Source organism: Triplophysa rosa, linkage group LG8, assembly GCF_024868665.1.
Source record: "Triplophysa rosa linkage group LG8, Trosa_1v2, whole genome shotgun sequence".
Taxonomy (NCBI): Eukaryota; Metazoa; Chordata; class Actinopteri; order Cypriniformes; family Nemacheilidae; genus Triplophysa; species Triplophysa rosa.
The window spans coordinates 11,917,546-11,943,197 of record NC_079897.1 but is presented as its reverse complement, the minus strand read 5'-3'; the positions used below and the strand labels follow the sequence as shown (position 1 = coordinate 11,943,197).

The 25,652-nt window shown below is 42.0% G+C and overlaps 1 protein-coding gene across 2 annotated transcripts in view; it reads left to right on the top strand.

The window, feature by feature from the left end:
- cdkal1 (CDK5 regulatory subunit associated protein 1-like 1) overlaps nt 1-25,652 on the top strand; it is a 419,123-nt gene that overhangs the window by 289,833 nt on the left and 103,638 nt on the right. For both annotated transcript variants that reach the window (XM_057341126.1, XM_057341127.1), the window contains exon 11: nt 25,197-25,377. In XM_057341126.1, coding sequence (XP_057197109.1) covers nt 25,197-25,377 — 181 coding nt within the window. The remainder of the gene's footprint in view (nt 1-25,196; nt 25,378-25,652) is intronic.

Genomic DNA, 25,652 nt, shown 5'->3' with positions numbered 1-25,652 from the left:
TAAAAACGTTTGTGCTTAAGTTTCGAAGTAACTCGCTTGCAATTGCGCCTCAAGTTTGTTTTGTTTAACCGGCGATTGCGGAAAAAAATGAGACGCTTGATAAACCGCGTGATGACAACTCGAGGTTAGTTTCACCTTTGTTTCCACTTCCAGTAATGTTTTCCTCCTCATGTTGAGTTTTCTTTGCCAATTAATCCATATTGAGTCAAAATGCCAATAGCTTATCATCGTTTTTGAAATACATTCTGTCGCGATTCGACATGATATCGTTTATCGGCACAGCCCTAGGGTGGTGGAATTTTTTCCCTTCCCGAAACCTAAAACCAAAGGGGAGAAATGCCGGACGTGGATCAAGCAGTGTGGAAGGCCTCATTCACAACTAAATGTGGGGCATTCTAAAACGCTTAATGTAGCTTAACGTATCTAAACAGCGATCAAGGAAAACCAAATTTCTGTCAAACCTTCCTGTTTAAACTGTAAGATGTTTAATCTTATAATGGACTTCTATTGTGAGAACGCTTAACCTGATATTCACTTTATCCGCGGACCAAGAGCTCGTTCTTTTGACAGCAGCATGTGTTTATTACAAGGAAGGTTTGACAGAAACTTGGGTTTTTTTTATCGCTGTTTAGGTACGTTAAGCGTTGTTCACGTTAAGCGTTTTAGAATGTCCCACTAAAGGTCGACAGGATTAACAAAAACACCTATGTTTGCTCCAAGGTAAGAGCACGATAATTTTAGCTAGCTAGCTAACTCAGCACATCATTGCTTGGAAATAATGACGGTTCTTTGTTCATAATGCATACAGTATATTTGAATGTAAAATAAGATGATTAAAGGCAAGACGGAATTTTTTTGTGTTGATGATGATGTATGGCTCAGCTCAGCATCTCTGGCTCTTGCCAGGTCCAAGGCGTAGATTAGTGGTAGACGTGTGAGCAGTAGCCTGGCGCGCTACTAAAAATATAAGCGGTAGAATGTTATCATTCATAGGCTTTAGCCTCAATTTTGATTAAATTATTTTCTAATCGGTTGCATATTATGTCGTGGATATATCCCTCGAATGCACACTGCAGTCCCTTTTGTCTTGCTCAGATATTTCACATATCTGAGCCAAAAATTACTAATTATCTCCTTGGGAATGTCTGACACCAGTGCATACATACTGTAACACACTTGCCAGGTGTGAAAGCTTGACAGGCGTAGCAACAGTAACTAAGGAGGGCGGGGCTTAGCGAAGGGTCAATTCCAGCACGACGGAAAAAAGGAAGTTCTTCTTCTTCTTCTTGTTTGTTGCAAGACGGATGTTGTGATACACTGCTTTGCGAAAAGGCGGAAGTTAAGTGACATCATTGTGAAAAGGGCCTATAGAAAAACCTCTTACGCTTGACATTTTATTCTGCGGTAACTGCATATTCCGTCATACCGCCCAGCCCTATTGCCCAGTAGTCAAAGCAGCAGTTAGTTTTTATTTTTTGAAACATGATTTTATTCACACATTACATTTCTTCCTGTGTGATATGTCCTAACACTTTGATCTCAGTGAGTGACAGAGATGAAAGTGTGTGTCATCTCTGAGCAGCCTGAGGTTACAGTTATAAGATTCAAGAATCACTGATGACAGTTTGTGTTTGAAGAGCCCGTCTGGGTACTATACGAAAGTAGTATACAGTCTGTTGGTGCTTGACATTCATTTACAGTCTACAAAGATGTAGAATTTCATTAAAGTCCCCGTGAACCAGAAGTTGCGATCGTGTTTACTTCTGTATTCTGACACATTTCCGAGTGAAACGGAATTTCGAATGAGAAAAAATGGTGGGTGTGGCTTGTTTTTTCACTGTGTTTGATTGGATGTATAAAAACAGCTGTTGCATTTTGAAATGGAACAGGGAGCAGACCAAGAGTTGAAGGGGAGGAGTTAACAAATGCTCCACCCAAGCCATGTAGTCACTAGAGGGCGGAAGTGCATTTTCAGATTTTAACTGAATATTATGAGGGCACATGAATTTAAAACGAGAATGACCCACATTGATAAGCTATTTGCAATAAATGTTGCAATATTTCATGGAAAAATAGGACATTTTATTTTTAATTTCACTGGGACTTTAAGTATTTTTTTCATTGCGTATACTAAAGCATACTATTAATGCTAAAACTTTAACAATAAATAGTATATACTCAGTATGATGTATTGTATTGTTTCTTTTAAATCAATTTAAAAGTTTTTATTTAAAGGAGCCTAGAGAGAACGTCATGCTGTCTAGGAAAAAACGAGATGGAAAATCTCATATCAATTTGACTATGATCTGCAATATGACTTGTATTGATACATTGAGTAAGACTTAAGATAGGGTATGAAGGAGGTATTGAGGGAGGACAATTGTAGTTAAACTGACATCCACAGTCACGTGGAAAGAGAAAGCAGATTGTGCATGATTCAAAAGACAAAAGTAGAGGAAAAACATGCAAAAGGACAAAGGGAAGATCAAATGACACAGCCACAGCGCATCAAGTTCAGCAGGTGTGTTACACACGTGGACTTATATGCAAAAACTCATTGGAGCTGATCTGGTGTTTTCTCCCGCCTGTCGTTCTTCTGTTCCCGGGCAGAAACCGCCACTGAAACTTGTTGCTTGTGGACTTTGACTGTCTGCAGATGCCAATTGTCTGTTAATACTGTATGTGAGAGTAAATGGGTTCATAGTCAAACACATTTTGTCTAGGTGTGTGTTTTCCTCGACTGAACCGACTGATATTAATATCAGTAAAAATAGTAGAAGAGAAAAGCTGTTGAAAGATCACAATTCATTGTGATCTATTTTATTCTGACCCCGTGAAATGAAACGTTCATAAATAGATTCATAAAAATATTTGTTGGATTAATCAAATATTCAATATAGTAAAGCAACGTTCATGCAGTGTTGGGTGTAACTAGTTACGAAGTAATTAGTTACTGTAATTTAATTACTTTCCCCTTGAAAAGTAAAGTAAGGGATTACTCTTATTTTTTCTGTAATTGAATTACAGTTACTTCTGATGTAATTAAACTAAATACTGTGTGTAATATACTGTATGTGTGTGCAATAGTGGAATTGACATCAAAATTCAAAGTCTAACTTTAAACTCTGTGCTTTAATGTATAATTCTCACATTTGTAATACTTTGGTCAGTTAATACTACTACTTTATGTAGGTTTATATTATTTATTTGAATGAATTAAAAGAGCCGTTTCATGTCTATCCTTGAATTATTTAACTAATCAAGGTTGATATAGGAGAAAGTAATTAGTAATGAGTAATTAAATACTTTTTGGAGAGAGTAATTTGTACAGTAATCTAATTACACTATTGAATATGTAATTAGTAATTTATAATTAATTACTTTTTCAGAGTAATTTGCCCAACACTGCGTTCATTGTATAAAAGAAATATAACATACAGTATGTTAATAGTTGTTTGACTCTCTATAAAAATAGGTTAAAAAAACAAATAAAAATTTTAAAATTTAAATTAGTTTTCTCTTAGCGGTTTTCAGTTGCCTTTGACAATGCAATGGTTTCATCACACTTCAATGAGTGAAGCTATCACAAACTCTACAACCCACATTTTAATAACAGTGTTGAGCATCTTGTCATCAATCTTTTTTTTTGTACATGTTGGTATCAAATATAGAACCTGATGATTTCTCTGATGTGTTGAAAGGCAGTTTGTCAGGTTAGTTTATCTTGAATTCCACTGCATGGATGTTACAGTGGCCTATTTTGCATCGGATCCTGAGTTTATGCTGTTATTTATTACAAATCAGTGTAAGTTGTACAAATGAGCACCGTGGACAGCGAGAAGGCCCCGCGGGTCGTGCTGGAAGCCAGGTTTTCTAATCAGGGCCTTTGGGTCGCCCAGCCCTCTGATCGTAGCCTGTGTGGAAATGGACATCTTTTGTCAGACGTAATGAGAAATAGATCATTCGTTTAATCTGAGAAATGCTCCGCTTATTGCTTTTCAATCAGGTTGATGGAAGTCACGCGTGGTGCCGTGCTGAGAGCGAGCGAGGGAGGGTTTGAGAGCCGCGGCGTGATTAAGAGGAAGAAAGAGTCTCATTGCCCATAACTCTAATTGAGGATGGAGATTTTCCTTTTCAGAGCTCATCTCAGGCGGAGACGGGATTATCATATTTAAAACACAATCAAAATGCCTCATAGAAATAAACGTATAGCATTTCCTCACTTCAGGAAGCGAGAAAATATGAGTGTAGGGTTCTTTCTTTGGGAATGGATTTTCGATGATAGATTATTAATTGATTTTCATGCTTGTTCTACTGTAGCATCAGTGAGGAGTGAAAAATTCATAAGAGAGTCTTAGATGCGAGTCGTATATTTAATGTTGCAGGGCGACATGCTTTTAGTGGTTGCAATTTTGCTGTTTCAGACACACAGTGTGCATTTTATATACAGTATGACCTAAAATGTCCCTGAGTGCTGCTTATGAGATTCATTGTTCATCACACGTCAAAGTATGTTGTTAGTGACTCTTGATAGAGCATGCGGCGCTATTACAGCCATTTACATGGTTGTGTTAAAAACAGCTGGATGCAGTGCAGCGGAGAGGAGTACAATGCATGTTTTAAAAACAGTGCACTGATTGTTTCACTGTAAAACATCAAAACTGCAAAATGGTTTCCCAAAAGAGTAATAAAGTAACTTTAACTATTTTTTTTAGTTGGAGGCAATTTTTTGTTTTGCATTTACTGAACAAGATTAGTTTTACAATGTTCCTAACAACGATTATTTTGTTGACTGCACGAGTTTTAAAGTTCCCTGGACGCATTGCAGCATGTTCAGTTTGGTGGTTATTTATTTTTAGTTTAATGATTAGTGTTAAGTTATTGCTGGTTTAAAGTATTACAGTATATTTATTGTTTTTTGTCACTGTTAATTCTCATAAATCTGTTGTTGTTTTTTAATAAATTATGTTTACTGATTGTTGAGGTTTGTGTATTCAGTGTTAAGGTGTAAGTACATGACACAATGACACAACCAGTATAAACGCATTCAACACAAACTGTTTAAACAGTTATTTGACCAATGTTTTGGTCTGTCTAAACCAGAAAATAAAACAATTTTAATATAAATAAAATTAAAAGCATTTAAATATTTAATCTACTGTAGAGACAGCCCCCCCTTTCTGCTGACCTCCAAAACAGACAAAGAGCTGCTCAGAGCTTCTGAAGCTCTGCGTGCGGTCCAAGCAGAGGCGCAGTGCACGTACTGGACACAACACAGATGGGGTTGGGTCTTCCTCCCCAGTGGGGAGCGCCTGCAGGTTCACCACCTGGTCTCTAGGGAGAGGTGGGAACTTTGGGCATATAGCAGGGCCGGGGTCTCAGGATAACGTGAGAATCACCTGGCCCGAGTTTTAGGCAATCTGCGGACACGGAGGGTGCTTGTAGGTCCCCTACCCTCTTGGAGGTGAGCGCCATCAGGAGAGCCGTCTTTATCGTGAGGTGAGAAAGAGCGGCAGCTCCGAGGGGCTCGAAGGGGGGGGGGGGGCTCTTGAGGCCCGCCACCTAGGTCACAAGAGGGTACGGAGCGCGGATGAGGCGGTAGCCTTCTCGCGCCCCTTAGGAACCTAATGACCAGGTCGTGCTGTCCCAGAGGCTTCCCAGCAACTGGGTTGTGATGAGCGGCCGTAGCTGCTACATACACTCCCAGTGTGGAGGGGGGAGAGTTTACTCTCCAGTCTCTCTTGAGGAAGGGACAGCACGTTCCCGATCGAGCAACTCCACGGGTCTTCTCTTCGAGAAGAGCACCAGGACGAGAAGAGGCGCCACTTATGGGCGTATAGCCGCCTAGTGGCCGAGGCCCAAGCCTGAGTGATGTCCCAACCACCGGGGGTGGGCCACTCAGGATCTCCTCATCCCATCCAGACATGGAAGTTCCAGGGGTCTGTCTGGGATGCCGTAACGTGCCCCTTCCCCTGGGAAAGCAAGTCCTTCGCCAGGGGGATCGGCCAGGGGGGAGTTGTTGTCTAGAGCCTTAGCTCCGAGAACCAAGTCCGGTTGGGCCAATAGGGCGCAACTAGTACCACTTGATGCTCCTCTTCCCTGGCCTTCCACAAGACCTGTGCAATGAGGCTCACTGGGGGGAAGGCGTACTTCCGTTTACCCCGCGGCCAGCTGTGCACTAGGGTATCCGTGCCGAAGGGTCCCTCGGTCAGGGATACCAAAGCAGGCAATTGGAGGAGTTCGGGGAGGCAAACAGGTCCACCTGCGCCTGGCCAAACTGCTCCCATATGAGCTGGACTGCGCAGGGATGGAGTCACCACTCTCCGCGAGGCGTCAACTGACGAGAGAGCGCATCGGCTGTCTGGTTCAGGTCGCCTGGGATGTGTGTGGCTCGCAGGAAGCTGATCACCTGCTGACTCCAGAGGAGGAGGCGTCGGGCGAGTTGTGTTGGCTGCCGTGAGCGAATGCCACCCTGACGATTGATATACGCCACGTCAGCTGTGCTGCCCTGACCAGACCAGCACGTGCTTGCCCTGCACGAGAGGTTGCAACCTCTTCAGTTCAGTGCAAGTAGCACAGCCAACAACTCTAGGCAGTTGATATGCCAACGCAGGCGGGGGCCCGTCCACCGCCCCGACACTGCGTGCCCGTTGCACACGGAACCCCAACCCTGCAGGGAGGCATCCGTCGTCACCATGACGTGCCTGGACACCTGCCCTAGGGGGACCCTGTCCGCAAGAAGGTCATTGAAGACCAGGGGGTCAGGGTGTGTCAGCAGAAAGGCGTGATGACCATACGCCTGCTGCCGATGTGCCACGCTCTCCAGGGAACCCGACTCTGTAGCCAGTGTTGGAACGGTCGCATGTGCATCGACCCGAAGGGGACCACCCCCACCGAGGATGCCATGTGCCCAGGAGCCTCTGAAAGTTTCAGGGGGACCGCTGACTGCCTGAATTGTTTCAGGCAGTTCAACACTGACTGAGCGTGCTCTGAATCAGTCACGCTGTCATGGAGACAGAGAAATCCATACTGAGAAAGAGGATGCTCTGCACAGGGGAGAGCTTGCTCTTTTCTCGGTTGACCTGTGGTCCCAACCGATCTAGGTGCCGGGGCACTAGGTCCCTGTGTGTACACAACAGATCTCGTTCGTGTGCCCAGATGAGCCAGTCGTTGAGATAGTTAGTACTCAAACACCTCTTTCCCCGAAGGGAGTGAGGGTGGCTTTCACGATCTTCGTGAAGACTCGTGGGGACAGGGACAGACCGAAAGGGAGGACTCTGTACTGATATGCTCGCCCTCGAAAACGAGACATGAAAGTAAGCGTCCTTCAGGTCGATTGCCATGAACCCATCTTGACATCTGGTAGACGCCAGGATGCGCTTCTGCGTGAGCATCCTGAACGGCAGCTTGAGTAGGTGCCTGTTCAGGGTACGCAGATCTAGCAACCCCCCTTTTTGGGGACGATGGAGTATGGGGGTGACGGTTTGGGGGCTCTAGTCAGGCTCCCAAGGACCGAGACAGGGGCTAGAGGTATGATCTGCTTCATCGACCTCCCAGGGGGTGGTTCGATGGTGAGCAGTGCGGATCGGCTCTGCTGCTTACCTGCCTGGCGATGATGTAGCACAACGCACTGTCGATTGAGAGTGCTGAGGGCTACTGATTATCCTCAACATTGTGTCTCGCCATAACGCAACGTCGAGTTGCCAAACATCGTCGTGTAGAGGGTGAGAGTGGCTGTGATAAACACCCAGAGAGAGAGGACTCTTAAGAGAGTGGGCCGTTGGGACGGGGCAGGAACCGTCCCGGATCGACAACCAAGCGTGGAATGGCTGGGGTCGGGCCCGATGGTATTCTCGATCTCCCCGGGGTCTTCCCATGAGGGCCGCTGCTTTCGCCTGATGGTCTCCTCTCCGATGTCTCTTCCGGGGGTCCGCCTGAGTGGGGGGCGCCAGAGCCGGAGGGCGTCGAAGAGGACCAGGGCTGCTGGGAAGCAGATGGTGCACGGGACTCGACGGCCAAGGCGAGAGATGCCGAGACCCTACATGCTTTGGACGGGAGTCTAGGTCGAGCCCCCCAGGTGGCCGCCGCCTGCGGGCACAAGTGCACCACGGCGGCACACTCCACCTGGGGGACATCGACGTATCCTCTAGCTGCCTCACCCTCGAGGGAAGAGAGGGTGACAGAACTTGCTAGACGTGAACGTGCCGGAGAGGGGGCGTTCCAGGTATTACTAAGTTCCTCATGCACTTCTGGTAAACACGGCACTGGGGGCGGGCACGGCTTGGAGCCGCGCTCAAGCCCGAGGCACCATGTAACCAGCCGCGAGTGCTGGGAAGAGGCAGTGCGGGCACTGCAACCCAACGCTCACGGCGGCCCGGGAAAGCATGGCTGACATTTCGACGTTGCTGACATAACACTCACAGTGATCCTCATATCACCCTCGCTGCTTGCCGTAGCGGATGGCAGGGCCGTAGTCCTGCCGTCACGGAACGGGGAGCAGACAAGGTGGTGGCTGAGTCCCGTAGGAACACAGCCACCCGTGACGCAATGTCTGAATCGTCAACCGCCCGCAGTGCGGGCAGGACGTATCCACAACGTCTGCCCCAGCGTACTGGAAGCAGGCATCGTGTCCGTCCCCCTCCTCGATGAGTGTGTTGCACCTATGAGAACAGCGGGACATGCCACGCTGGAGAAATTTGCTCTTTTAGAGAAAAACACTCAAACACTTCTGGAACTGCCGAGACGCCCAGGGGAAGTCGCTGCAGGAAGGTACAGTCTGCTGCACCACGTCATAAGATTCCAGGAGTAATTCGGCGTAGAGTTTGAAGTCTCGAAGTCGATCAGTGTGAAGGCTCCGAAGAACAAAATGTGAATGAATGCAGTATGCCGTCTCCCTTTTATACCCGGATATCCGGGGGCGGAGTCCGGCATGCAAATTCCATTCGCCAATTTCATTGGCCTTTTCTAAACTAGTCAGAAGTTGATAGGTTCTCAAGAGCGAACCCCATCTGTCGGCTTGACACAACGTCGAGAGACCGACAGAAAGGGAACTACAGTTTTATAGAGAAAATGGTTTAAATGGTTTACAATTATAAATTGGCACATGGTTTGTCTTAAAACATTTAAAACACCATATAAACATATAAACAACATTACAAACTTGATTTTCACCAAATGGGGTCTTTTAAAAAAGAACAGATTCAGATTAAAACAGGGTCCATGGTTTATTTCTAGGTATTAGAATAGTAAATTGTTTTAAAATGTAATGTTAAGGCTGGAATACACTACAAGACTTTTGCTAAGATTTTGCCCAGATTTTCATTCTGGACTTGTTGCAGAAAGTCTGCGCCAGTCTGCAGATTTGATCAGTAATGGCTGGAATACACTACAAGACTTTAAAAATCTGAGCAGATTTTTTTTTAAACTAGACATCATACACTTGCAGACTTTTTGAAAGTTTCAGATAGAAACACACTAAAATACACTACAAGACTTTTGCTCAGATGTTGCCCAGATTTTCAGAAAGTCTGCGCCAGTCTGCTGCAGATTTTATTGTGTAGTGTGTGATGCCCTGTTTTTTCTCTGCAAACTTTAAAAAAGTATTTTTTAAAATCTGTTCAGATTTGATAAAGTTGTGTATTGTATACCAGCCTTTATAAAATATTACCAGAATCTAAGTGACTTGTGTGTGGACTTTTCAAACTTTAAACAACCCCATCATGCTGTTTTTTTATGGGCAAGCACTACCTATATTCAAGTGTAGTTATTTACTTTTAGTTCTCAAGCCAAAATGCAATATCTGCTTTTGCTACACATCCCTGTTTGATCCGATTTGTGTAATTTTCAGGAGTTGCTCTTCTGTGGTAACACCACACTGTCCTGCATCCTCATTTATCCAATCAGCGTTAACTTTCTTTAAGGCTTCTTACCATCTTCACCACCATCCTGAGCCACTAGGTGCTTCCCGGCCTTTTTGTCTCCTCATGGACAATATCATCTTGCGTGACTCCAAAGTGACGAGCACAACACTGGTGAAACAGTGGCAGAGCTCTTATGAAATTAATATGAAGAGATCCAGCAGACTCTATTTTCCACACGGCTGGCTCTGGAACCTCTCCTTTGCTACGTCGTGAAGGGTGATGAGCTGTCCGGTTTAAACGCAGCGATCTAGGGCTCGTGCTCACAGGCCCTCTCAAAGGCACGGCGGCCCGGCTAATTGAAAGTATATATTACGATCGCGTCGTCTCCCACCGCCCAGAGTCGAGCTGCCCCCATTATCCTCCCCTCGGCTGGGCTAATGAAGCGTGCTATTGAGACCGAGATCCTGGGTTTTCATGAAATGGTAAACTTTACTGATTGCTTTTAGCGGTTAATTATTTAGTGGTCTGATTCTGACCTCTGCACTGGAAATCAAGAGAAAACATTACAGCAGGAACGGATCATCAAAGAGGCGATGTTTGGAGCGTATTCTCAGAGCGCCTGACTTGAGAGAGATGTTTTTCAGAGGTTTAGCTCGCTTTCAATCGAAATGACTTTCTTCGACCTTTGAAAATACATTAGAGCTATAGGCTTTAAAATCCCATGGAAAAACACATGCATGCAAAGGTACAAATACACCGAAGAGCTTTTCCACAGAGGAATGCATTTGTCAAGTTTGATGATTGCTGCTTTTGATAGATATATTTTTTTTTTTTGGAGAGCAGTCGGATGTCCTTGAAGAACGAACATTAGTATTTCACTCTTGTTGCATTTAGTCAGTGACCTCCAGAATGTTATAAACCGTTTTTTTGTCGTTCTTGGAGGAATGTATTTTATTCTCACTGTCATGTGCATACAGGATCAATTTTGTCAGACGTAAACCTGTCCTTCCCACCTACACCCTGTCATTTTGGAAAATATAAAAGCACACACACACACATTATTCGAGCATGTTTCCTAATGCATGCACACACATGATCTCTCTTCAGTCTGTGATGGGTAAACCGGGCCAGACGGTTGTGGTCAGATGGGAATGTCACAGGGCCAAACAGCTGTGGTGTGAGAGAACACAAAGAAATCATGAAGGCATGTCAAATGTGATGTCAATAGAAGACCAGACCCAGAAGACGAATATGTGTTACCATTCCATCTCGGATACATAAATTTGTTTCTGTTGTGAAAATCATCTAACAAATATTACAATTTGGAAATTAAAGCAACAAGTTGTGTTTATAGTGTTTCTTGTATGATTTTCTTTCTTCTGTGGAACACATAAGAAGATATTTTGAGAAATGTCAATGTGGTCATAAATTGAAAGTCAATGTGGTCCAGTGTTGTTTGGTTACCAACACTCTTCAAAATATCTTCTTTTGTGTTAAGCAGAAGAAAGAAAGTCATGCAGGTTTGAAATGTGAAAGAGGGTGAGTAAAATAATGATATAAATAAGTTTTATTTTTGTGTGAACTATCCCTTTAAACCAGCTAAATCTACAAGAAAAAAAATATTTTGTCGCACTCATTTTCGAAAATTGTTGTTATCATCATACCCGTCAAGTAAATTGTTAGTTTATTATTATTTGATTGTTTATTTATTTACCAAAGTGAGCTTTTGAAGAGACTGGCCCAACAATTTTTATTATTTAGTTAGTTTTTTTATCTGGACTTTCTTTTTTATTCTTTGAAAAATGTGCAGGGCTCACTACAGAGGAAAATCTTTCAAACAAAACCAGTTCAAGCAATTTATGTTTTGCACTTTCTTAAAGGAACAGTTCACCCAAAAGTGAAAATTCAGTCTTCATTATATTTGAAGAGTTTGGTTCCAAAATGATAACTCCGTTTTAAAATCTTTCAAAAATTAAGGTTTTTATTGTGCATTCCAATTAATATCAATCAAACTGCAGTTGTTTTGTTTTGATTTAAACCATAAGAATTAAAAAGATACAGTTAACTAACACAATAAAACGCAATAAAAACATGATAACATTATAAACACATGAGTTTTAGACATCTTTTGGAAGAATGCTTCTAACCAAAAAGTTCTTGGCCACCATTGATTATCATAGTAGGACTATTTGCTCTGTTCTGTTAAACACAAAAGAAGATATTTTGAAGAATGTATGAAAGCAAACAGTTCTGAGGCACTTGTGGCTATCATTGTAATATTTCCAACTATGCTAGAATTTTTATTTTTGGGTGAACTGTCCCTTTAAGGCTTTCATCAGACATTTAATCCACGGTCACACTTGACTTTTCGTTCCGTTGATTTGCATAAATATGCATGCGAATGCGTCAGACCAGAAACGCAAGCCCGTCGGAAGATATTTTGCATTTCGCTGCGTAGCAAAGTTTTCGCAAAGAATTCGCATCACATGAGTGCATGAGACCAATAGAAGATCAAAACGTCTGACCGTTTTGACCTCTCGGTACAGAAATGTAAAAGATGGAGGAATCGCTCCCGCCCGAGTTTTGCAGCACCGTCCGAACTAATTTCGCATTCTCAAAGTCTAGTCGGACTGCGGCATTGTGGCTAGTTATGACATCACGTGGTCTGTCTATATTGACTTTTATCAAATAAAGTAATTGGAGTGCATCAGTGTTGTAGAAGTATTGCTCTTCACACATCTGCAACTGTTCTCTCTGTATAAGTTTTGGAGCACAGAGATTCTAGTCCTGAGCAGTGTGTGAATGAGAGGCCCCCCCCCCCCCCCCCGTAATTTGCTCTCTCAGCACTGAAGGGCTTCTTAAAATGTGGATGGCACTTGAATTCCATGAGTATTTCAGATGACTGGTTCTTCTGGACCTCGAAAGCTGAAATACACAGCGTTACTCCAGAATTGCTGCTGAGAAAGCTGCGTGGGTCCATACTCGCGTTCTCTGCGTGTCTATAATGGCGGACGCTCATCACGCTGTCACAGGACATCAGGTCTTGAGAGAAGACAGCATTCGACAGGAAGCCAACAAAAAGCCCATTCAGGGAGCCTGCACCTGTGAATTAGAGGAACCTTTAATAGCCCTGAAGAGCCCGAGCCCAAATGGAAAAGTGCATTTGTCAAGAGGATCGTTTTTTGCAGGGCTGCCTGTCATCTGCTCTGCTACTATTATTCTTTAATGAAGGCAGCCTGGCCCGGATACCTCAATTTTCCTCCTCTAATTCACCTCGGAAACTCGCGCACACTTTGATGTGTCTCTTTCGAAGGAGTCTTCTGCCGCTTTGGCTGTGGGTGTCAGTTTTAAAGCCAGCCGCTGTGAATTTTAGGGCTAATAAAAACCTTTCACAGGCATATGCTTTTGTGCTTCGAAGCAAGCCTTTAAATGAGATGTTTCCTTTGACAGGCCTGCGTTTATCGTGTCAGAGAGTTAGGAACATGACGTGCAGGCACTGGTCTGAGAAAATGACCATCGGGGAGGTGTTTACAGATAGAAAATAAATAGATTTATGATATTCGATACATGTGAAAACCAGGTTAAGCTTATTTTTACTCTGAGTTAAAGATGTTACTTAAGATCTAGGTTTACTTTAGATCTAACCTGCATCAGCCACCGAGAACAGTTTTGGGGAAGCTACAGTATTAGAAACTAGATCGGGAAGAAAATGAGAGCTACTAATAAAGTAATTCAACTTGAACCCCCCCTGCAAATTGTGCCCCCCTTGCAAAACCTTACAGCATGAAATACACTGCTCTTCATACATTTAAATTAGCTTGAAGCTATTCCCCTATGATAGCGTTTCTGAAACGTTTTACTAAATATTTTGCTTCAAAAAAAATCAAGACACTAAAGGTCAAAACTAAATCAAAGTTTAAACCACTAAAGAAAGCGAAAAAGTCGAAAAGGCAAGAGAGAGTGAGGGAGGGAGTTTTTGAGAGGGGTCACTGAGTGTGTTTTATATATGTTGCCCCTCCCCACAGCTGACAGATCAATGTAAACTTTATTTCAAAGCTGGCCTTTCCTCCACCCGGCTCCAATCTCCCCAAAGCCTCGTGATGTTTTTCTCTTCCTCTCCTGATCCATCTCTCCATCCTCACCACATTCGCAATACGCACACGCCGGCCGACAGGGCGACTACACGCGCGCAGACACAGAGAGATGTAATTTAAACACATCTGTTCAAATATGCATTTCAGATCGAGCCGCGCCCGCCCCGCCGCTATACGGCCCAATGTTTGACAGGTATTATATCCCTGAAGTCCACAGCAGATGGTTTTTATTACAGCGGAGATGGATACGTGAGTGTGAAGCTCTTGTTTTCCCGGTCACGGCGCACCGTGTTTGTGCTCATCTGTTTAATTGCTGGAATGTAAGCAGCGGTATAATTACAAACAGTAGCTATAAGCACAACAGATGAGAGGGAACGTGAAATATAAAGTTAAGTGTATGATTTGCCCGCATCACCAGATACAGAAATGTGTATCGCTGTTTTTTTTCCAGGGCGGAGTGGGAAAGTTCCACTTTCCAATCTGGATTCTTCATGCAAACAGATTTGTTTATGCATTGATCTCTCGGTGTGCCCGCTTTCCCATAACACCTGGTGGGCTAGTGTGCTGTGCGTGTGAATGATTTGTTGCTCCCTCTCGTAATTGAGCAGTATTACATGAGAAACAGCTTTATTCCTGAATTCTGTAGGCAAAAAGTTATCAACTTGCATTTCAGACCAAATAAGGCAAGTGATGTTATTTTCCTACATTTGAGTTTTTCTGTAGCTCATCCGGTTGAGAATGGCGTGAGCAACGCAACAAAGTTTGTGGGCTTGAATCCCAATAACCAATCAATGCCAAGTCCTGTTTGTGAGTGTAGTGCTATTCGTGTAGTGTGTTACTATGTAGAACACATCTAAACAGTCGCTTGTGACATTGAATTTAAAATGAAGGTGCTTCCTTAGAAGACAGAGTAAATTTGACCTCAATATTGGCTCGTCTCTTTAACCTACAAAAGCTGTTTACACAGTAGGTACTCAATTTAGTCTAAAGGCCACCATTTAGATTGTGTGGAGATGCTAAAAGCCAAATAGAGAGAGAGAGATGTTGAGAGTTTGCTGTGTTTTATGTTGCGTCGCTGTGTGCTTTGAAGGGAACCCGGTGTATAGAGAGATGTATGGCTTAATGCGTTGTAATAGCCTTACACTACTAGCATTTGTCGTTAGAAACGCATCAAATATTTTCAGTTCTTAAAAAAACCCTAAATGTAATACTCATTTTAACCTAAGGAGGCCGCCATGTTCTTTTTCGATGACGTAAACTGGTTGCACGCACAGCTAGGCAGCCAAACTAAACACCGACACACTAATCAGTTCTTCAGTAAATATAAGGTTCTGTAGGATAATATATACACTCACCTAAAGGATTATTAGGAACACCTGTTCAATTTCTCATTAATGCAATTATCTAATCAACCAATCACATGGCAGTTGCTTCAATGCATTTAGGGGTGTGGTCCTGGTCAAGACAATCTCCTGAACTCCAAACTGAATGTCAGAATGGGAAAGAAAGGTGATTTAAGCAATTTTGAGCGTGGCATGGTTGTTGGTGCCAGACGGGCCGGTCTGAGTATTTCACAATCTGCTCAGTTACTGGGATTTTCACGCACAACCATTTCTAGGGTTTACAAAGAATGGTGTGAAAAGGGAAAAACATCCAGTATGCGGCAGTCCTGTGGGCGAAAATGCCTTGTTGATGCTAGAGGTCAGAGGAGAATGGGCCGACTGATTCAAGCTGATAGAAGAGCAACTTTGACTGAAATAACCACTCGTTACAACCGAGGTATGCAGCAAAGCATTTGTGAAGCCACAACATGCACAACCTTGAGGCAGATGGGCTACAACAGCAGAAGACCCCACCGGGTACCACTCATCTCCACTACAAATAGGAAAAAGAGGCTACAATTTGCACGAGCTCACCAAAATTGGACAGTTGAAGACTGGAAAAATGTTGCCTGGTGTGATGAGTCTCGATTTCTGTTGAGACATTCAAATGGTAGAGTCAGAATTTGGCGTAAACAGAATGAGAACATGGATCCATCATGCCTTGTTACCACTGTGCAGGCTGGTGGTGGTGGTGTAATGGTGTGGGGGATGTTTTCTTGGCACACTTTAGGCCCCTTAGTGCCAATTGGGCATCGTTTAAATGCCACGGCCTACCTGAGCATTGTTTCTGACCATGTCCATCCCTTTATGACCACCATGTACCCATCCTCTAATGGCTACTTCCAGCAGGATAATGCACCATGTCACAAAGCTCGAATCATTTCAAATTGGTTTCTTGAACATGACAATGAGTTCACTGTACTAGAATGGCCCCCACAGTCACCAGATCTCAACCCGATAGAACATCTTTGGGATGTGGTGGAACGGGAGCTTCGTGCCCTGGATGTGCATCCCACAAATCTCCATCAACTGCAAGATGCTATCCTATCAATATGGGCCAACATTTCTAAAGAATGCTTTCAGCACCTTGTTGAATCAATGCCACGTAGAATTAAGGCAGTTCTGAAGGCGAAAGGGGGTCAAACACCGTATTAGTATGGTGTTCCTAATAATCCTTTAGGTGAGTGTATATGTGTAACAATGTTCACAGCAAGGAAGAAGGAGGAGGGAACCGGCGAACGTTGAACAACAAAACTTTAATAAAATAAACAAACAACAAAACGAAAGTAGAATGCCGGCAACTTCCTCACGGTCGACTGCTGGTCACACATAATAAAACATAACGTAAAGTCCAGGCCTGGTTCTCTCTCGTCCTTTACTGTTGTCGCTCCTCCTTTTATATAATGCTAAAAGAAGAAAGAAAGAAAATAAAGACACTATTTGGTGAATTTTCCTACATTTTAATATTGTTTGTCAGAAACAACACAAACATGCATATTAATAACCAAAATCATTTCGAATTTATCATATACACGATGTTTTAGCCATTATACAATGCATTTTATCCAGATTTTGACTTTTTGATGTTGATTTATCAACATCAGTAGCCTAACGTTATTGTCTCCCTCGGTCATTAGCTGACGGGGTCTAATATTCACATGTGCTCTAATACAGAATAAATAACCAAACCGCAAGCATTATTATTGTGTTTATCAGTATATTCTCATAATGTATAAAGTATACGATTATGGTGGATGCTGATGTCTTAAATAGTCTTAAATGTCTCAAAGGCGGTAGTTTAAAGCTATGATTTAATGCACGCTCACCTTGAACAGACGTCTAATACTGAACGCGTTCTTCTTTTATGGCTTGTGTCAAGAGGACATACCGCCACCTACTGTCCCTGTGTGTTTGTATATCTGATCTTATGTTTTACGTGTCATATTTTACTGTTATATATGGAAAACGTGTGTGCTTCGCTGTTGCGAAAGAGAACAGGTTTAGGTCGCAACCATTTGACATCACGGATTCTGCTGCAAAAAACATGGCGGCCTCCAAGTGAAAATATTTTTTCAAAGTTTATGAATACTGTGACAGTTACACTGTTTTTTTATTTCACAATTATAAAGTCAATGCCATTGTTCATATATTAAGCCATACACCGCTCTATACCCAGGGATCCTTTTAAGTATCTGCCAAATGCTTTTGCGCTGAGGGCGTTTTGAGTGTCACTTTCTCATTTTCAGCATTTTCTCTTCTTCTTTTAACACACCTCTCCTGATGACTCACCCATGTGATGACGTTTAACCCACTATACCCTTTTCCCTCATTCTAGTCATTCTTAAATATAGAGGTCTTTGAATTGAGCTGACAGCGGTGTGCATGAATGCGTGTCTCAGTGCCTATTATCATATACAGTATGTGTGATAGAATTAAGCTTTGAATGTACGTTAATACTTTCTTGGGCTAAGTGTTTTTTTTTTATAAGTGCCCTATGCTCTTTTTTGTAGTTGTCTTGCTCAGGTAGAGCTGCAATGCTGATGTAGAAGTTACATGTTTCCAACTCCTATTTATCACCAAATAATTCATTTTTTTCCAAAATAACAGTTTTGTTTTATTATTGACAATAAAAGGCTTGTTAATTAAATGATCATAAATGTTTCTTCAAACAGCAACAGTCTCATCTTTAAATGAATTCCTTTTAAAGCATTAACATATACTTTGTATAATACAAAGTATTAAAGGAACAGTTCATCCAAAAATGAAAATTCTGTCTTCATTTACTCACCCTCAAGTTATTCAAAATATGTATAAACTTCTTTGTTATGATGAACAAAGAGACAGAAATTTGGAAGAATGTCAGTAACCAAACAGTACTTGGCCACCGCTGACTACTGTAGTAAGAAAAATTGCTTTATATTTGTTTTTGTTACTAGGAGGATTAAAATCAGATTTTTTTCATTCATCGCCTTCTCTGTTGTGAGCAGTGTTTGTTATCATGCATGATTTGTACGTCTGTATCTGATAGTGTTGTGGAATTAAAGGTTGTAGTTATTTTGCGTACTTGATTGTTGAACATCTGATACAGCATCTCAACAAGTGTAGCATGAAATGTTTTAAATAGAAATTCTTAAGCAAAATTGTATAGTCTTCCTTGTTTTCAGAGTTTAACAAACTACTTATTCAGTTCCCCTTTGATGGAATGAACTACCAGCCTCCATCCAAACTGCAGCATCCTTCACAAGTTTCAAAAAACAGCTCAAAACTTACCTGTTCCGCATTTATTTGACAAACCAATAGCTCTATATGTTTGTCTGTCTGTCAAAAAAATAAAAATAAAAACCTTTTTGTTCATTCTCTCCTTTGCCAACTCCAGCTTTAATCCTCCTAGTAGCATGGCCTTGTAAACTAACGGTACTGTTTAGCGGGTTGACAAAATGTTTATATGCTCTCCTACTTGTAAGTCGCTTTGGATAAAAGCGTCTGCCAAATGAATAAATGTAAATGTAACTTAAAGGGACAGGCCACCCAAAAATGAAAATTCTGTCATCATTTACTCTCTCTACAGTTGTTTCAAATCTATATACATTTCTTTGTTCTGATGAACACGGAGAAATATATTTGAAAGAATGCTTTTGACCAACAGTTCTTGGTCACCATTGACTACCATTGTAGGAAAAAAGACAATGGTAGTCAAAAGTGCCCCGGAACTGTTTGTTTTACTACATTCTTCAAAATATCTTCTTTTGTGTTCAGCAGAACAAATATAAAGCAATTTTTCTTACTACAGTAGTCAGCGGTGGCCAAGTACTGTTTGGTTACTGACATTCTTCTAAATTTCTGTCTCTTTGTTCATCATAACAAAGAAGTTTATACATATTTGGAATAACTTGAGGGTGAGTAAATGAAGACAGAATTTTCATTTTTGGATGAACTGTTCCTTTAATACTTTCAGACAGACATAAATTATGATCTCACTCTCAATACACGGTTTGCTATTTTTTGTAATCACTTCATCATTTAAATGCATTATTTTCTGTGCTGGACTGTCAATGCATAATCTACTTGTTACATTCACATGAAAACAAGACAAAAACTGTGATTTGACTGCTTTACATGTTGGTCAGGTCTTACTTCTCTCTAAGTAGGCATAACTCCCGACCGCATTGACTACCAGGGACTAGTCTAAATAACTAGGATTTTAAATATATACATTTACATTACATTTATTTGTTTATCCAAAGCGACTTACTGTTGAGGAATATAACAAGTGATTCATCCTAAGAAGGCAATAATCACAAGTAGTACTATAATACAAAGTTTCAGTTTTCAGATTGTATAAGCCAGTGCACCAGAAATAAAGGAAAGAGAGAGTCTGTATACGATATAGTCAAGTGCTTTTCTCACATACCTGAATGTTTTGGACGGTGTTTGTTACTCAAAAGTAATATAGATGGATCTCAGTACGTGACAGCAGCCCACTAAGGAAGTGCATCTGTGTGCAATGTGCTAATATGGAATTATAGACAAATCCAAATGGCACTGTCCTCATTCTTTCATACGTCCTCCGCTCGGTTCGATGAATTGCACATACTCGGGGATTGATTGGATCGATCTACTGGCTGGAAACGGTCCATAGATGACTAAATTATGAGATTGGCCCGGTTCCTCACGCCTGGGGATCAGACACTCCATGGTAATTGATAACTCATCAGTGCCGTTTGCAGCTCACAAAGGGAAGATATGGAATATTTTAGCTTGTGGAATAATACAGGGGTTTGTTATTTGTACAGGAGGTTTAGACTGCATACTTATACAGTATATATCAAGTATCATACTTGGACAACATACTGTTGAACTCTTAACGGACAGTACAGTAACAGCTATTCAGATTGCTTGAATAGATGTGCATACTGTACATTGGTTTCTGTTCTGGATGCTGTGATTTTGTTCACGTTTGTCTGATTTGTGCCGATGTGGAAGTGTTATTCAGAAACCAGCTCGCAAGACTCATTAAATAATACATGCGACTCATTTAAGAGCTCAATCTGTGTATCTGTTTATTTTGTAGCTCATTCCAAGTGACTTTGTGCCCTCTAAAAGTTTCGTTCTTACAAATGGAAATTCCTGCACCTCACTCACGTTCGCTCACTCAGTTACTAGGAGACCAACATTTCTGTGGATAGGGAATTACAGATTCTCATTATTTTCAATGCTGAAGAGGCGGTTATCCTTCAAGACGGCTCACAGTTACTCTTGATGTGTAGTTACCACTAACATTTTTATCTGCCACCCACCGCAGTAGTGATGAGCATCACATTTCCACTTCACAGTGTCGCCCTCTCCGCTCGCGCTGGGCAGAGACACAGAAGCTGGCGGCCCACAGATGGGTACGAACGCTTGAATGTTTATCTTCACAGATTGCCTCGTCTCCTATTCCTGCTCCTTTTATTTTAGTTGAGTTGTCCCGTTGTTTGTGCCTTCATTTTATCCCCACACACACGTACATCTGTTGTGTAAATACACGTCTCAAATACCAACTTCACGCCAGGAGATGGATATTACTCCTTCTCACGCGTTCAAAGCCTTCACAAACAAAGAAATTAGAATCACTCGCTGCTGAGAATGAATTATTTTTATAAACCCTTCTAACCCCACACTTGCCAGTCTAATTCAAAGTTTGACGATATCCAGTAGATGTTAATTAAGAGGATTTAAGCCCCGCTGGGAAACGTTCTGCAGCGGTTTTAATTGCAGGTAGGGATAAAGTGTAAACACAAGGAAAGTATAATGGCACTGTGTCTTTGAATGTGGAGTTTTAATGTTTGCTTTTAGGTAAGCCTTGTCTGCGTCACAGATTACAGAAATGAAAATCAGTTTAAGGACTTCCCGTGTTCACTGGAAAGAATGACTTTAGGAAGGTCAGGTTTCTGGTCTAGTCGAGTTCAGTGTCCAGGCTTAATCCGACATCAGGTGCTCATGGAACCAGAAGTTTGAATAATCTGGGTTTATGCATAATAAGACATATCCATACATATAGTTGTATCTTGAACGAGATCCCATGCAAAACGCCAACCACTTGATATGTAACACTGTCAAGAGTGATGTCGCTAGTTAACCCTTTGCCAAGTCTAAATCCTGCTAATTCACTGGAACTTTATGTGAGAAATACACCCAGGGGTGACCCAGCTGGAGATCATCAAATGATGAAATATGATCATCTAGTCTCCTCAACTTCCCATTGGTCAATCTTCACTCCATTCAATCCATCTCAACCACATCAGCTTGATACATGAACAAAACAAGTATGTGCTTCAACTGCTGATATGTCCGGTGTGAAGACATCAGTCTATTTATAGTGCACCACACAAGATACAGTGCTAACGAGGAGGACCCCATGGAGACAATGGTTTATACTTGATTTTTGTCTGGCTATACCTTTTATTGAACTATTGGGCACTCCATCCAGTATGTGGCTTCAACAGCTTCACGCCAAACCATAATTGGATCCACCGTATAAACAAGGGCCAAAGGTTCCGGCACAAGAGATTGATAAGGCTGACAGATGCAGGATAAACTGTCGGCCTATCAACCAAGCCTTGACCCTAAAACACATACTAGGACCCCTCAAAGCTTCACAAAGATCTCATTACTGTCCTTTCTGTTTCAGAGCTTCCAGCTAAAAAACTAAAAACCAGGAGGTCTTGTTTTGACATTGGGTTCCTAGAACGGGGTTCTGGTGTAATCTTTCTCTTTGTCATGTGCTGGCCCAAAGTGTGCTGAAGCTGTTATTTGTGCACTTCTCAATTCTTTCGTGTGGCCTTTGGATCATTAGAGCCTTGTTTAAGCTCACATACTCACAAACAATGTGCCACTTGTCACTTGCTCTTTTATTTTCAATTAAATATGTCTCTTTTGCGCCTCAGTTGACATCAAATGCTCAAACAATCATAGTCCACTCGGTTTGTGAGCGCGTTTCTGATTGGGCGGATGATTAACAAACAAGCTCATGTTTGTTTGCCCACATGTACTATTCAAGCTTCACAAACAGTTATTGTGCAGAGTCGTACCTGTGGGGGTTGCTAAAGTATTCTTACGTCATTAACTACCTTGCAACATTTGGTTTTCTTCTAAGTCGAGACCTTGGCCATTGTCAGTGTTTTGTCGGATCTGAGCACATGCTATGCTTTGACACGCTGTATAGAGCCCACGCAAGGGAATAGTAGCTTATATCAGCTGTAACCATGACCCTTGGAGTGATGCTTTCTAATAAGCCCAAAACGAAGTTCCAGTTGTGTCCGACAAGCCAACAAAGCATCAAAGGCGCCCTCTGCCAGCACCCACAGGCAACCATTGTGGAATCGCAGACACCCAACGAGGGTCCGCTCGCTTTAGAAAGGAACCAATTCTGTATTTTGCTTTCTTCTTTTCTTTACTCCGTTCTTCTCCGCGTAAGGACAGTGAGGCTGAAGAGGAAACATAATGGATTTAAAGAGAAGTAGTCCATCGCATGTTCACTCTCGAGTTCTGATGAGCTATCAAGCCTTCTTCACTTGAGAGTGAAAGATGAGGCGATGCGCTGCATCTGGCTCCTCTAATGCACTATCAATTTGCCTTTCTGTGTCATCCTGAGGTGTATCCGTAAGGGCAATTATGTCTTAAGCCACAGATTGATTTCTTTAAAGAAGGAGACATGCACTTACTAGTGCATCAAGGCCCATTTGTTCTATTTGTTGAATCCAGAACCAAATGGACCTGATTCATATCCAGAAATAAAGTACAGTACATATACAGTGCCAAGGCCACATCTAAGAATGCAGTTTTGGCTTCTTATCTAAATGTTAACATTAGCATTTATATGTTTACCTGCACATATATATTTGTATACTTCTTGTGCTATGGAATAGGACGAAACCAGCATTAGCAGAAAGCATCTGTTGATGTCTTAAAAACCCTAACTAGTCTCATTTAACATGTTATCATATAATTTGCTTGTAAAGCATTAAAAGATGAGAATGTTTCTTTGAAATCGATTTTTTTACTCAAGCAAACCTTATTTTGCTGTAAACGTTTTTCTTTGTTTTTCCAACATGCTGCTTTACAATACTTAACTCCCTAAAGAATCTGAAGCATATTTTCTCAATCTGATTGTCTTCCAATCAGATATTGACCATGTGCCGTCTAGAAATGTTATGGCAGTCAAACCTAAGCTGCGTTTACACTAAATGCAAGTGATTTGCACAAGTTAATTACATACATACTCGCGGCACACAAGTTGAACATTTTCAACTCGAGCAAGAAATTCATGCACAGAGCTCATTGACACCGACTTTTCGATTCATCCGGATGCGTGAAGACAGAGTGAACTCCAGCCTGTTTTAGGCTTCACTTTGAAGCTCATCGCTCTGAAAAGCGAGGTGTGCTATGATTGGCCAGTTAACCAGTGCGTAGTGATTGGTCGAATACTGAAAGCGTGTGACGGAAATGTAACGCCTCTTACCATATTTGGAACATCAGGTTCCAAAGCAATTGTACTGACAGGTACACCCACCTTACTTGCGTATACATTTGGGTGGTTTACGTCAAATCATACCACGAACTGACGTAGATTTGTGGGGGTGTGGTTACACGAGGCGTTTCAGGCAGGTCTGGGTGAGCATTCGCTTTTAGAATGCATATTTTCTTCCGACACTTTATTTTTTGAAATTTTACATCTCTAATACATGCATGGGCAACTTATAACACACCAAAGACACAGAAAACACGTATTCGCGCCATATGACCCCTTCAAGACTTGAACTCTGCTTAAAATTGAGGTAAAAAGCAAGCCAACAGAAGTCATATTAGCCTGCCCTGCTAACACCTGGACCTTCTCCACCGTGCCCATCTGTAACTCCTTCGCTTTAAAAGGGCAAGCATACGCATTACTGCCTACAGGCCCTCTTGAATATTAATGATGGCCAACGGTAGAGATATATCAATAGGTCAGGGGTTATCCGCCAGAAACATAAGGATAAACCTAACGTGATTAAGAATGCACATTACGGTAGACTCGGTCAATAAGTGAAGATAAATATGTGTGGAGGTGAGGGAAGAGAACGGTTATGAGAACACTGGGCCTGGGTAATGTAATAGTCATGAAAAAAACGGGACGCTGGATATCTGGAAATGGAATGATTGTCTTTCATTGATGGCAATTTTAGTCATTTGCTTCACATGTTCTGGCCAGCTAGCCCCAAAACCTCAGGCGGGCAAATTTCATATGTCTTGTAAGGACTGACATTTTGCGCATTTTAAAGCTTTTAAGATGAAGACTGATCTTTCACATCTTCAGATAAAGATTTTAAGCATTTTTCTGAAAATTCACCCGAGCCCCATATTCCATAGGCAGAATGTTTCTGTTAGCTTTGATGCATTTTAAATGGCTGATTTATGTCATCTATCTCTTTTAAAAGTTGACATGAGATGTACAAGTCCAGGCCCATATTTCAACTTCTTTTTTCCGTCGGTTAAAAATCGATAACCGCAGAAGAAAAGAAATCAATTAGCCAATTCCTTTGCAGGGGTCTTAATTTAATCAGAGTGGAGGTCAATAGTCAATGGTTATTGAGGCCGCTAATAAGGTTCTTGAGAACAGACGGATACAACGGCATTCACTTCCTGCATTGGTTTCGTTTGTCTGTTGTGGTGCATGCACGACTTCCAACGTTTTATTGAGTTAATGCTTAAACAATTGTTCCCATGCTAGTACTTGCTTGCTGAATAACGGTGGTTATATAACACTGTACTGTTTGTTCTGTTATTATACTGTTACTGTGTAAAGAAGTTAAAGAAACGTTTCTCTTTGTCTTTTTTCATAGGGTTCCAGGTATCACCATTGCCACTGACATCATCTGCGGGTTCCCAGGAGAAACGGATGAGGACTTTGAACAGACGATGGAACTGGTGAGGGAGTATCGCTTTCCCAGCCTCTTCATAAACCAGTTTTACCCAAGACCTGGAACTCCGGCTGCCAGGATGGAGCAAGTTCCAGCACAAGTGGTGAGTGACACGAAACCTGACTTCTGCTAGGTTATGTGATGCTCATAAACCAAATTTGGCCAAACTTTAAATGTCAGCGAACACTTTAAGTGAAAGTGACCTATTTGTCAGTTATGGTGACCCATAACCGAAATGCGACCTCTGCATTTAACCCATCCAGTGAGTAGTGAACACACACTTCAAGTGGTGAACACACGTACACCCGGAGCAGTGGGCAGCTATCACTGCAGCTCCCCGGGAGCAAACGGAGGTTAGGTGCCTTGCTCAAGCGTCAC